General features: G+C 45.4%; 1 protein-coding gene across 5 annotated transcripts in view; it reads right to left on the bottom strand.

The window, feature by feature from the left end:
• Positions 1 to 4093: 4093 nt before the first annotated feature.
• The window catches only part of LOC149932931 (toll-like receptor Tollo), a 113912-nt gene continuing 103503 nt past the window's right edge, over positions 4094 to 14502 (bottom strand). For all 5 annotated transcript variants that reach the window (XM_090155187.1, XM_090155186.1, XM_090155190.1 and 2 more), the window contains exons 3-5: positions 6724 to 9625; positions 6320 to 6648; positions 4094 to 6223 (exon numbers count right to left, since the gene is read on the bottom strand). In XM_090155187.1, the coding sequence (XP_090011313.1) occupies positions 5239 to 6223; positions 6320 to 6648; positions 6724 to 9417 (4008 nt within the window). In that variant the 5' untranslated portion in view covers positions 9418 to 9625 and the 3' untranslated portion in view covers positions 4094 to 5238. The remainder of the gene's footprint in view (positions 6224 to 6319; positions 6649 to 6723; positions 9626 to 14502) is intronic.

Here is a 14502-nt window from a genome sequence, read left to right on the forward strand (position 1 = left end):
TTTAATATAATTTATAATCGAAAAGCCAACTCACCTAACGCTTATCTTAAAGGAAAAGAAGGAGGTAAAGTTTGCCTCCGAATTACTAATTAGGCAAACCCCTAAATCTCTTCGCGGCCACGATGTTTATACAGTCTACAGTTTTCTATACGGAGAAGGAGCGAGAGAGAAAAATTGTAAATTTGTACAAGGCGTTCTCCTTTCTCTTTTACAGAGATACATGTATAATTTCAGCCCGAGGGATCGTATTAGAGCGCCATCTATCCTCGGCCCCCCGGCCAACTTTCTTATTACGCTTCTCCTCTCTTCCCCTTTAGGGTGATGTAGTGGCATCTTCTGGGGTGGGGAAACCTACGAGAAAAACTTCGTGGGAAAAAAAGCGCTTAGCCCCCACGGAGTCAAACCCTCACCTACAACACCTTCCCATCTCCCCTGGCAGCGAGACACCAAACCGCCGCCGTTTAAAATTAGCTAGAGAGTTAATACGGTGATTTCGAAGAGTTCCGGTATTTACCAGCGTTAGCCTACAGAGTCGAGGAACGTGGAATCGTCTTCCGTCGACCGCGAGAACGTCGAGGTTCCTTTACCACGCACGATTTAGCGAAACCGGACTAAGCATTCTAATCGTTCACGGTACTTATAATATATCTTTTTTCTCTCCCTCCCGCCTGTCCTTACGCGCTCTCGGTTCGTACCAGGCTAGAGAGGTAACAGCATCTTGATAAGGGGCAAAATAGAAACCCGGGATAAGAGAATCAGTCACGTTGCAACGTTAATCTGCCGCGTTATGGATGGGGAGCCCGTAGACGAAACGATGGGGAAAGATAGCCGAGTTATATAAGAAATGGACGGAGGGGATGGGGGACGGCCAGCCCGCGGAGGACGAGTCCCCTTCGGATGACCCCGGTGCGATACGGGGGTTTTCATTTATTTCGATATTTTTCTCGCTCGCCTCCCCGCGCGAGGACGACTGCGTGTTTCGCATGACCAAAAACGTAACAATTTAAGGTTGGACAGCGGCGCGGTTTCGCTACGTCAATCGGAAGATGATTGAAAATTTGCGGAGAACGAGATTTCGCGGTTTCTCCGTAAAGGAATCAGCCGCGCCTACTGGGATGGGTAGACTTTACCCAATCGTCGTTCGTAACGCGAACTGTCAACTGGTTCTTCGTTAAATTATAAAGTATCCGGAGGGCATTAGTCGGGTGGAAGAAGGGAAAATCTCGTCCGTTGAAATGAACTGACGTCCTTGTCCCTGACGCCCTTTATACCTTACACGAGGTACCCGCGATTCAGTCTTTTGTTTCGACTCCTCTTCGTATCTGGTTCGTTCTCCGCGCTCTTTTATTCACTTCCATTCGCCATTAAGAACGGAAAACGTATAATGGCGTTGGTGGAACGTCATCATCGTTCGTCTCTGTCTTTGAGAAGCGTAATAGGAGAGCCTTTTAAAACCAAAGACTCCGAAGCGACGCGGGGATTGTCATTTGTCATCCCTTTCCGTTTTCGGAAATTTCGTTACAATGTACGTTAGAAGCCGAGGCTCGCCTAGCGGACTATTAAATCACCTGACTTCTCGAAGTGACACTGCATGACGACGCTGACAAATAAACGCGCTGCTCGGTCTCCGAAGAGAGAGAGAGCGCGCGGATGAAAAGAGGAGAATATCGCGAGAAGAAAATCTTCCCAACCCTTTAATCTGGAATAATTGAGAAACGCTGATTAAGGTCGAGTCTCGCCTAGCTACTTACGCGTCTATATAGTCGGCGACGCGAAATCGAGATTGCGAGATGGAAACCATAGCAACCCTTTACCCTTCTCCCGCCATCGGGCGCGGTATAAAGCGAGCCTGGCCTTCATTACGTCCAAGATGACGACGAGAAAGAGACTAGATTTCCAGACAAAGCTCCTCGGGTTTCGACGTTCCGGACGACGCGGGAAATCCTATCGCGTCTTCGCGGGCAGACGAATATCCGCGTAGCGCGTCCACAATTTTGTCATCACACTGGGAATCAATTAAAAATTGCAATTGGCAATCGAACCATTTCACTCCGAAAGAACAACTTTCCTAGTTAGTGCCGCGGCGCGTCAACAGCGCGAACGAGAGACAACCGCGTCGGGAAGGACGTAAAATGAGAAAGGAATTAATTGGAAATTAAAAACCCTCGTCTCGTTCGCTGGCCGAATACTCTCTTTTCTCTTCAGTATACCATTATTCCGAATTCGAGGGAGCGGTTTCAATTACACCCGACAAAATTCGAGACGAAATTGGCCGCTCTTTTTTAAATTAGATTAAGTCTACTCAACGATTGTTCCATTAAGCTACAAAATAGTCAAACTCTTAATTTCGCGTTACATTCCCACTAGTAACAGTAAGTTGATCCTAAGAACCTATAGAGCGTATTCGTTTAAATACAGGGTGTTTCAAAATATTTAAGGAGTTGTAGGGGGTGAGTTGAGAAGTATGCCTGTTTTTCCCCTTTCCGACGATGAGTTAAAAGAGCGCCAGAGAGCTTCAAATAGTGGCCTACTATCCCCTGGAAGTAGGCTGCAAAAAGCGCAAAACCAAGCAGCAGGGAAACGCGAACATTAAGGTTTAGGTTCGTGTCATAGGTAAAAAAAAGAACCTTGTAAACAAATCGAGGTAACCAGCGTTAAAAAGTAAACTTAAACAGTATTTAAAGTCCCTGCTACTTGGTTTTGCGCTTGTTGCAGGGGCTAGTAGGCCCCAATTAGAAGCTTTCTGGCGCTCTTTTAACTCATCGCCGGAAAATGGGACAAAAGAGGCATACTTCTCAACTCACCCCATATAACTCCTTCAAATTTTTGCATAACCTTTTGAAAGACCCTGTATATTAATAAAGTGAAAATAGGCGGTAGGGCCGTAGATATTTTTACTTTTTTAGGTATAGCTATGGTAAACATCCGGGAATATCAGCTACATTCTCGACTATTTAGCGTAATATCCGTCGTTTGGGGCGAAGGGGACGGCGTATTTTGCTTAACAGGAAGACGAATCAGGGATAAACAACTTAAGGGCGCCGTTCCGTTAAAAGCCATAAAAGAGGCTGGAATGCAACCGCTGTCTAACGCGGAGGTCTCTGCTCGGGGAGCTTAGCTAATTTTAAAACTGTTGCTTCTCTCTAAAAGCCGCCTCCCTCTTTCTCGCGAACATTGAGATCTTGAGGTGGCTGCCTCACGCCTACAAGTGGCTTCTTCTTCTTTACGAAAGGGAAGAAAAAGAAATTTTGCCCGCCGCAGTGAAATAAATTTATATTCGCCCGTGAGGAGAAAATAGCGATATCGTGAGAAGAGCCATACCGCCGGGATTCTACGAAAAAGTCAACGCGAAATTCCCCCCTTCCCATCCACCTGCGCAAATATTTCGAGCCCGCATACTTCTCTCCTTTTCTCTTCAATCTCTTTGAAATGCTGGTGCGATTTAAAAAGAGAGAATATATCGCGGAAGAAAAGCGGAAAACAGTTCGATGAATCGGAACGAAATATTGTACGTATTTTCGCTGGCGGCTATTAAAATCATTTCGAAAATTTTTGAGAACCAAAACGGAGGTCAAAAGTCGTCGACTCCGGGTAAGATAACGTGTAGGCTTAAGGGGGAAGAATACGGTAAAAGCCTCTTTTTCGTTCAAGCTGAAAGTTTCTGTTTTAACAATTACATAATTAAATTATATTTTTCTTATTAGGCTGAACCTTCCTCTAGTGCTTAAAATAATATTAATAATTATAGTATTAATAAATAAAGTCCTTACTAAAGGGTAGTTTGGGCGCTGGTCCAACTTCTTTAGTTCCGGGGATCCGAATTAAAACGTAATAACTTAATTACTTTTAAATTTAAAATTGTAAAAATTATTTTAGTCACTAAACAAAAGGCCGTTCTACGCTTAAATATTAATTTTATAAGTTAGAATACAAAATTAAAAGAGTTCAGTTTGAAATAGCGCGAAAGTAGACAATATCCACTGTAGTCTTCCCAATTAAGGAGTTAAACGCTGACTTACCACCAAAAAATCGCGTTATGTAAGCCAATGTTAGAAATAAAGAGCAAGGGTAACGTACTTTTACATAGGTTTGTATTTTTCCTTTTATGAAAAATAGATGCACACATTCATTCTACAACTTAAAAAGAGTTAAATATAATAGAATTTATCTGGAGCGTTTGAAGTAAAACTTAACCTTACAGTTCTCTTCGTAACGTTCTCTCCGTCTAGAAAAATCCTCACTTTTTCTCATCTAAAAAGCACTCACACATCACATTATGGTCACCGAAAGCGCGTCCATTTTTTTTTGGTTTAGCACTTCGATTTTTTTTTCATTTTTTTTTCCTCTTAAATAATATTAGCGTATATTTTGTTGTTTTTTCCTCCAAAATATCGACAGATATTTGAAAAGTTTCCATTGGATTTTTATTTTCGGCAACTATGTATATATATAAAGGGGGTAACGCGCCTATCTCGTCGCGTTGTTTTTTGTTATAATCATAAGCAAAATCGGAGGTTTCTTTTCCTTCGTAACTTTATAAAGACATGTACAAAAACATTTTTTTTACGTATCGCGGGACGCTGGGATTGAAAATGGCATCTGTTCTTAAATTAGTTAAAAAAAAATACCGGCGAATAAAATAGTTTAATTAAAAAACGAAAGCTCTTTAAGACGAAGAAAAAAATATGTTAATTTAAATAAAATTTAGAAACAGTCTAGGCTTATAGGCTGGCTGGTATTGAAATGAAAAATAAAAATCATTGAAGAAAAAGGAAAACGTTAATTTACATAAAGTTTAGATACTAAATAAAGGGCAGTCGAAGCTTACGACTGAGAAGAAATAAAATAGCGGGCAAAAAGCGTATATAAAATAAAGAACTAAATATCCCGATGGGAAATTTAAAGAAATACGTCGGAAACGTTACAAACGGCGTTTCCGTTAAAGGGGTTCGGGAGGATAAAGACGGGTTGCTTAAAGCCTCGCTAATATTATTTTTCCCCTTAATAGGAAAACCACTAGACTTTCTTTAAAAAATGTAACATTTCTCCTGGTTTTTTCGTCATTTTTGCTATGATACATAACTAGAATCGCGCGTCAAAATGCAGAATGTCGTCAATGAAAAGATACAATTTCTATACAAAAAGCGCCAGCCGACGTGTAGGTTTTTTTAGGAAAACGGGTGAAAATGAAAAGCCTCCCGCGGGTCGGCTGATCGAGGAACGTCCTTCGGTCGCGGGTCAAACTAGTTTGACGTTGTTGGCCGATTGGTCCATCATCATGGCGCAATGCGTGCTGACGACGCCGCCGGCCGTCATGGGCGCCCCGACGATCAAGTCGCGATGCCTCTGCGGGTGGTGGCGCTGCGGTTGCCCGTGAAGCGTGGAACTAGATTTCTCGCGTCCTTCCGGCATGGCGTACCTTAGTTTCTCCCAGAAACGACGGTCTCCCCAGTGGATAATGGTGGAAGATCGCAAGCAGAGGCGCGCGTCAGGGTCCAGATCCTTGAAGGATATTTTGTCCAGGACCACCGCGACTAGCCGGTGCTTCCGGTTGGTCTGCGCCTCGTGGTGCGCCGTCTTCAGCTCGAAGCGGCACCACTCGCTGCGGAGGAACTGCTCGGAAAGTACGAAGAGAGTCCGGTGGCTGCACTCGATGGCCTCTTGAATGGCCTCGGCCACGTAGCCGGCTACCGGCAAATCGCGATAACGAAGGCACAAACGAAACGAAGGTAGAGCACCTCCGCTGACGTTCCCGCCGGGGCCTCCTCGGCAGGCGTACACGCACTCTTCAAGCTCGGGCGCCAGCATCTGCGCCACGAAAGCCTCGTCCTTCTTGCAGTACGAGACGAAGGCGTCGAAGAGCTTCTCGCTGTCGGGGCTGTAGCGGTGCTGATTGCGGAACAGTCTGACGCCGTACTTGCTGTACAGCCAAACCTTCAGTTCTTTGCGGTAGACGCACAGCAAGACGGAGCATAGGATGACAATGACCAGAAGACACGGAACGACAATCACTACCTTTACTAGGTCTTCGTTGAAGACGGCCGGAAAGTACTTGACGCTGCCGCTGTTGCCGTTAGAGGGGCCCCCGCGCGCTCCTCCGACCCCGGCGTCGCTTCCACCTGCCGTGTTGTTGGAACAGGTGGATGCCGAAAAGGTCAGAAGGAAGGGGCCCGCGCTTCTTTCCGCCAGCTCGTGAGACGTTCCTCCCGAGTCTCGATAACACCTGAGCATCACGAATAGAAAAAAAAATAACTCCGAGTTAGCGGGAGGCCCATATCATCGCCGACGTTAATCGTCGTGGAAAAGGAAAAACCCTTACCTGATATTTTCGGCGTCCATGACGCTCGCCGTGCCGTAACTCTGAACCCACTCCTTGAAATCTTCCATGAAGTCGCAATTACAATTCCATGGATTGCCGGCAATACGTAGATCGCTGAGAAGAGGGTTACTGTTGAGATTCCAGATTTGAAAGCGAGTAATCAAATTGTTGTCCAAATGCAAAATCTTCAGAGATCGCAGAGAGACGAAAGAGGTGTTGCTCAAGGAATAGATTTTGTTGTGTGACAGGTAGATTTCTTGAAGCAAAGATAAGTTTTCGAACTCAAAGCCGTGCAGTACGGTCAATTTGTTGTGTTCCAAATGCATAATCTGATAATGAAATAAAAGAACACCCAAAATAACGTTAAAATCTTATAATCACGTTTTAAAGAGCAGAATTTTTACCTTAATTCCTTGAAGACCATTGAATGTTCTGTTGTTTATATTGACGATGTTGCTGTTGTTTAAGAAAAGAACAGCCATATTTTTGCGTCCGATAAAAGCGTGACTAGTCAGTTGCGGTAAGTAATTTCCGTCTAAGAACAAATGCGTGACGTCCATTGGCACGGGATGCGGCATAATGGAGAACTGACGCGAGCTACAGTCTACGATGTTGGTGTTCCAGGTTTGGTCGTAGTAGCAGGTGCAATTCTCGGGGCAGACCATCTCGCAATCGCAGGCGTCGAAATCGCAGCAGTGACACAGAGCGAAACAATGGCTCTTGTAGCGGCACAGGAAGTCCGACGAGTTGGCCGACGGGAGGGGGACGATGGGCCGACTTCGGGCGAATGGCAAACGACACTCGGTTTGCTCCAAGTCCTCGATTTTAGGATAGAGGCGGGTATCGTCCAAAAGGTCGTTTATTCTTTGCAGCCATTCCATCGTGCAATCGCAGAAAAACGGATTGCCCGAGATATAAAATTTTGGCAGTTGGTGGGAGGCTGGCCACGTCTTTAAGCGGAAAGAGTTCATGTCGGCGTTGCGCAGCTGATTATCTCTCAAATCGACCATGGTTAAGTTGGACTTGGACATGAACGCGAACGGGTGTACGATCCGAATTCGGTTTCTACGAACGAGAATGGTCTCGATTCGGTTTGGGAAGGAAACTGGATTGATTTCGCCCAGTTGGTTGTCCGAAGCGTCCAACCATCGCAAATGCAACATGGCTTCTAATTCGAAGTAATTGCCCAGCGTCTCGACGTTGTTGTCGTGAATATCCAGCGTCCTCAGCTCCGTGGAGATCAGCGCGTAATCGAACCAAGTTATCTTGTTGGCGGAAACGTTGAGCGTTTCCATGGATCTCAGATTCATGAAAAGCCCGTTTATGTCCGTTAGGATATTTTCTTGCACGTCTATAGAGATTATTTCCGGGGCGTCGTCAAAGAGTCCGTGTTCGAGCCCCTGGATGGCGTTTCGCGATAAATCCAATCGTTTCAAAGACGGCAAGTCGCGGAAAGTGCCTCGGCTGAGGTTTCCGATTCGATTGTTCGATACGTCCAATTTCTGGAGCTGTTTTAGGCCCAAGAACGAAACGTTGCTTAGTTTCGCAATCTGGTTTCCGGACATATCGAGGTATTTCAAAAACTGCATCGAAGAAATGGCGGAGGGCGACGAATTTAACCGGTTGTTGGCCAGTAAAAGCGTGTTCACGCTGCTGCAATTGCGAAAGGCGTCGACGTGAATCGACTCAAGAACGTTACTCTTTAGAGAAAGGTAATTTAGAACGTAAAGCCCGTTGAAAGTGTAAACGTCCACGTGCTTTAGGAGATTGTAGGACATGTCTAGCGTGTGCAGGTTGTACAGAGGAGCGAAAGCGTTTTCAGCGATGGAAGAGATTCGGTTTCGACCCAGATATAGCATTTGCAAGCTGTACTGAGATTGAAAAATAGAGGAGCTGATCCGGTCAATTTGGTTTCGACTCAAATCCAGGATGACCAAGCGGATGAGCTCGGAGAAGAGCTCGGACGTGATCGAGTCGCTCCCGACGCTGTTTCGGCTGAGATTCATGACAAGAAGTTGTTGCAGGCCCCGAAAGACGCCCGAAGGAAGCTTACTCAAGCTGTTGTTTTGCAAATACAAATCGCGAATGTCGGGAGTGGCGTGGAAGAAATGGGTTGGCAGTTCCGGCAATCGATTACCGGACAGGTCGAGTACTTGAAGCCGACGAAGGCCTTCGAGCGCCGCCTCTGAAACCTCGGCCAAGTCGTTTCGTTGAAGAAAGAGGGCCTGTAGATTGTGCAAACGGAAAAACTCTCCCCGTTTCAAGTGTTTGATCATGTTAGCCGAGAGGTCCAGCCTCCGCAGCTCTTGCAGGCAAGGTCGTCCGCCTTTATGTTCGTCCACTCCGTTCAACCCGACCAGCCCCGCGTCCAGAACGCTGTTCCTCGACAGATTCAGCAATTTCAGCTTGGAAAGGCCGCAAAACAAGAATTCGGGCAATTGGAAGATATTGTTGGACGAGAGATCTAGTCTCTCCAAGTGACTAAGCCGGGACAAACTCTGGGCGCCCAACTGCAACGAGAGGCTTTCTTGCCACTCGTGGTTGTAAGTCCTCAAGGTCAAATTGCGCAGCTCAGACAGACCTAAAAAGGCTCCGTCGGGGACGTCGGAGAACTTGCAATGTTCGAAAGTCAGGGCTTTCAAGTGCCTGAGGTGCGAGAGCGACCCGTTGGAGAGGCGACTGTGGAAAAGCACCGGTTCGCACTGAATGTTGAGAGACGTCGTGTGTAAGGGTTGGATCAACGAAAAGTTGGTCGCGTCCGAATTGGAGGAGACGGTTCCGGCCGGCGGCGAGCGCACGTTCTGTAGCCTGCACGTCAGGGCCACGTCCGCCGTGGAATCGTTCATGAACGACCATTCGCAGTCGTCCGGCGCCACGTAGCTGATGGTCGCGCATTGAACCACCGCCGTTCCTCCGAGCATTAAAACTAACCATAAAAACGAGTCAAAGGGAACGGCGCGATTGGCACTCTTGAGGGTAATTTTGGGGACACCGTTCAAAATACTACGCGACGTCGTCCCGGAAAATACTCTAGTCCTCGTGATTCGGGCCGAAGGACCCATTCTTCGACGCGGAGCCCGTTCTTCTTCGGGACCCATATTTACGAAACCACCGTTGGCTCTCGTTACTCTAAGGAAGTCATTCGTGGACGGAGGTAACGACGCCGGTGGCGTTGTCGAAGGAACTGCCGCTCGGAGAGATCGCGACGAGCGAAGCTTTCGTCGCGCGTCCCAGGAACTGAGGGCTCTTTCGATACATCCAAATTATCCTATATACGTCAACGGCCACGTCGTCGGTCTCTCGTATCTGTCAGAAAACGACACAAAGAAAGGATAAATGGTTAGACGGTGCCGGTCGAAACAAAAGCAAACGATAAAAAGACGGCCCTATAAAAAGATTAAAAAATGTCCCTTATCTCGGAGCTAGAGTAGAACTACCGCAACTAGGCCTCCGTATATCACCGTATATTACGACCTGGGTTATGACTAAAGGTTCTCCGTATCCTCTTTAGTCGGTAATGGACGACGAGGGAAAGGAAAGAAAGAAAATATATTGGCCAGAAGCGAAACTGGCCGGAAATATAAAAGAAATTGTTTAGAGAAGCAAAATCATCGTCGACGTATTTGGGACAAACAAAAATCGTTTTGCTGGACACTATTTACGAAGTTCCCTCCGCGGAAACCAAACACGCGAGCTTCGAAACGACGCGGCGCCTAAGGTTCCGCTTCCCGAATAGCGGGGACCGAGAGGTTACCGAGTCGCCACGAACGGATAGCGTTAGGCGAGATCCCTTTTAGGTCAAACGGAATAATCCGGACGTAATAAAAACCTCCTAGAAGAGACGCGAAATAAAACCGGGGGCACACTGGGGCGCCACTATTAAACGGACGACGACTGTCCATCCGAACGGCGGCGAAAGGGGCCACGCCATCGCGTGTCTACCGACGAATTACGCCTCCGCTAACAACGTCCTAATGGCTCGATTCGACACAAGTACGTCTATAAATCCAGCCTTTAGGCCGCGACAGAGCTCGCAATCTCCGAGATGACAAATACGAGACGAAAAATGTAATGTCGCGATGATTACCGAGGAGTGTCAGTCGCTTATATTAAAATGGCTTCGGAAATCACCCTTTGCAGCTCCATTAAGTTGGCCCCCCCTCTCTACAATTTTAAAAACTTTCATTTTCGATCGAATGCGACCTCGATGCGACGTTATGCGAAACTAAAAAAAAAAGATGCGACATAATTGTTAAGTTGGAATAATTAAAACAAAAGGGGGGGCTAACTTAATGACAGCCCCCCCACTTTCAACTATCAACCCGGAAACACAACCAATAGAATGCGACCTCAATGCGACGTTATGCGACACCCTTACTTTCGAATGCGACATCTTAGTTAACGAGATAATCGCTTTCGTAAGTGGGGGGGCTAACTTAACGTGAGCCCCCCCCTATAACAGTTGAGGCCTCCAAACACCTTTATTCGATTGCGACCTCAATGCGACGTTATGCGACACCCTTACTTTCGAATGCGACATCTTATTTAACGAGATAATCGCTTTCGTAAGTGGGGGGGGGCTAACTTAACGCGAGCCCCCCCTATAACAGTTGAGGCCTCCAAACACCTTTATTCGATTGCGACCTCAATGCGACGTTATGCGACACCCTTACTTTCGAATGCGACATCTTAGTTAACGAGATAATCGCTTTCGTAAGTGGGGGGGCTAACTTAACGTGAGCCCCCCCCTATAACAGTTGAGGCCTCCAAACACCTTTATTCGATTGCGACCTCAATGCGACGTTATGCGACACCCTTACTTTCGAATGCGACATCTTATTTAACGAGATAATCGCTTTCGTAAGTGGGGGGGCTAACTTAACGCGAGCCCCCCCTATAACAGTTGAGGCCTCCAAACACCTTTATTCGATTGCGACCTCAATGCGACGTTATGCGACACCCTTACTTTCGAATGCGACATCTTAGTTAACGAGATAATCGCTTTCGTAAGTGGGGGGGCTAACTTAACGTGAGCCCCCCCCTATAACAGTTGAGGCCTCCAAACACCTTTATTCGATTGCGACCTCAATGCGACGTTATGCGACACCCTTACTTTCGAATGCGACATCCTTACTTTCGAATGCGACATCTTAGTTAACGAGATAATCACTATCGTAAGTGGGCAGGGCTAACTTAACGCAAATGAATGGGCCGCCATGTTAAATGAATGCAAATGAATGCGACCTCATTTTAAATGAATGCAAATGAATGCGAGCTCATGTTAAATGAATGCAAATGAATGCGACCTCATTTTAAATGAATGCAAATGAATGCGACGCCATTTTAAATGAATGCAAATGAATGCGACGCCATTTTAAATGAATGCAAATGAATGCGACGCCATTTTAAATGAATGCAAATGAATGCGACGCCATTTTAAATGAATGCAAATGAATGCGACGCCATTTTAAATGAATGCAAATGAATGCGACGCCATTTTAAATGAATGCAAATGAATGCGACGCCATTTTAAATGAATGCAAATGAATGCGACGCCATTTTAAATGAATGCAAATGAATGCGACGCCATTTTAAATGAATGCAAATGAATGCGACGCCATTTTAAATGAATGCAAATGAATGCGACGCCATTTTAAATGAATGCAAATGAATGCGACGCCATTTTAAATGAATGCAAATGAATGCGACGCCATTTTAAATGAATGCAAATGAATGCGACGCCATTTTAAATGAATGCAAATGAATGCGACGCCATTTTAAATGAATGCAAATGAATGCGACGCCATTTTAAATGAATGCAAATGAATGCGACGCCATTTTAAATGAATGCAAATGAATGCGACGCCATTTTAAATGAATGCAAATGAATGCGACGTCAATGCGAAGCAATGCGACACCATAATTATCGAAATAATCACCGCTATTCGAATGCGCTTTGGTCCGCGTTGACGACTTCATTTTTTTTATAGAACTTATTTTTTATATTTCGGGGGGGGGGCTGTCATTAAATTAGCCCCCTTTTTTCATTTGTCTATTATCTCATAACCTAATTTGTCGCATTCGTTAAAAATAGTGTCGCATTAATTCGCATTGACGTCTCTTTATATTAAGGTTAATTAAAATTATGAATTAATATGGGGGTTACTGTTAAGTTAGCCACCCCCCCACTTTCTCTATTAATTTTCTCATAAACTATTTTTCGCAATCAAAATTATATCTGTCGCATTTCTTCGCATTGCCATGTAGTGGCTATGATATTCTGTTCTGGTTGAATAACGAAATTATGGGGGCTGACGTTAATTTAGCCCCCTTTTAATTTTAATTATATCTCGATAATGGTTAAGTCACATCTCTTTCACTTGCTGTCGCATTGTGGGTGCATAAAATTGATAGAGAAATTTTCTGGGATATCAAAAAAGGGGGGGCCAACTTAATCGACCTGTGTTTCCGTATTTATATTTGATGATTCTCGATCTGGTTCAATCGATTATCTCGTTAACACGGCTGTCGCATTCGAATAGCGGTGATTATTTCGATAATTATGGTGTCGCATTGCTTCGCATTGACGTCGCATTCATTTGCATTCATTTAAAATGGCGTCGCATTCATTTGCATTCATTTAAAATGGCGTCGCATTCATTTGCATTCATTTAAAATGAGGTCGCATTCATTTGCATTCATTTAACATGGCGGCCCATTCATTTGCGTTAAGTTAGCCCTGCCCACTTACGATAGTGATTATCTCGTTAACTAAGATGTCGCATTCGAAAGTAAGGGTGTCGCATAACGTCGCATTGAGGTCGCAATCGAATAAAGGTGTTTGGAGGCCTCAACTGTTATAGGGGGGGCTCACGTTAAGTTAGCCCCCCACTTACGATAGCGATTATCTCGTTAAATAAGCTGTCGCATTCGAAAGTAAGGGTGTCGCATAACGTCGCATTGAGGTCGCAATCGAATAAAGGTGTTTGGAGGCCTCAACTGTTATAGGGGGGGCTCACGTTAAGTTAGCCCCCCCACTTACGAAAGCGATTATCTCGTTAACTAAGATGTCGCATTCGAAAGTAAGGGTGTCGCATAACGTCGCATTGAGGTCGCAATCGAATAAAGGTGTTTGGAGGCCTCAACTGTTATAGGGGGGGCTCACGTTAAGTTAGCCCCCCCCACTTACGAAAGCGATTATCTAGTTAACTAAGATGTCGCATTCGAAAGTAAGGGTGTCGCATAACGTCGCATTGAGGTCGCAATCGAATAAAGGTGTTTGGAGGCCTCAACTGTTATAGGGGGGGCTCGCGTTAAGTTAGCCCCCCCACTTACGAAAGCGATTATCTCGTTAACTAAGATGTCGCATTCGAAAGTAAGGGTGTCGCATAACGTCGCATTGAGTTCGCAATCGAATAAAGGTGTTTGGAGGCCTCAACTGTTATAGGGGGGGCTCGCGTTAAGTTAGCCCCCCCACTTACGAAAGCGATTATCTCGTTAACTAAGATGTCGCATTCGAAAGTAAGGGTGTCGCATAACGTCGCATTGAGGTCGCATTCTATTGGTTGTGTTTCCGGGTTGATAGTTGAAAGTGGGGGGGCTGTCATTAAGTTAGCCCCCCCTTTTGTTTTAATTATTCCAACTTAACAATTATGTCGCATCTTTTTTTTTTAGTTTCGCATAACGTCGCATCGAGGTCGCATTCGATCGCAAATGAAAGTTTTTAAAATTGTAGAGAGGGGGGGCCAACTTAATGGAGCCACTCTTTGCATGAGATTAGCGATAACAACCCCGGGATGTCATATTCCTGGGATAAAAACGAAAGTTCCGTGACATATAGTAGAGTTCCTGGCGCGCACTGTCCAATAAGCGCCTGATCTTCTTCTTCTCTCTTTTGGCGCCCCCCCCCCCCCTTTCCCAGCCTTCGTAAAAGAGAAAATATTTCGGTGATATTTCGGAGGAGAGAGGGTTATTGCGGTAATAAAAATAACCGATTAATCCTATCTGTCATAATCCATTACAACAGCTTTAAGGTTCGAGCTGGAACAAAACGCGGAGCTATCCGTGTCTCTCTCTTCTTCCGTCCAATTCGCCTCCCCCCCTTCATTTCTAATCAATCACGACTCTGTTCCACGAGGGCAATAAATAAAAGAAGCAAATCCGCTCCTAGCAACCTCAGCCAC

The sequence above is a fragment of the Leiobunum rupestre genome, chromosome 8 (genome assembly GCF_980474605.1).
Source record: "Leiobunum rupestre chromosome 8, qqLeiRupe1.1.hap1, whole genome shotgun sequence".
Classification (NCBI taxonomy): domain Eukaryota; kingdom Metazoa; phylum Arthropoda; class Arachnida; order Opiliones; family Sclerosomatidae; genus Leiobunum; species Leiobunum rupestre.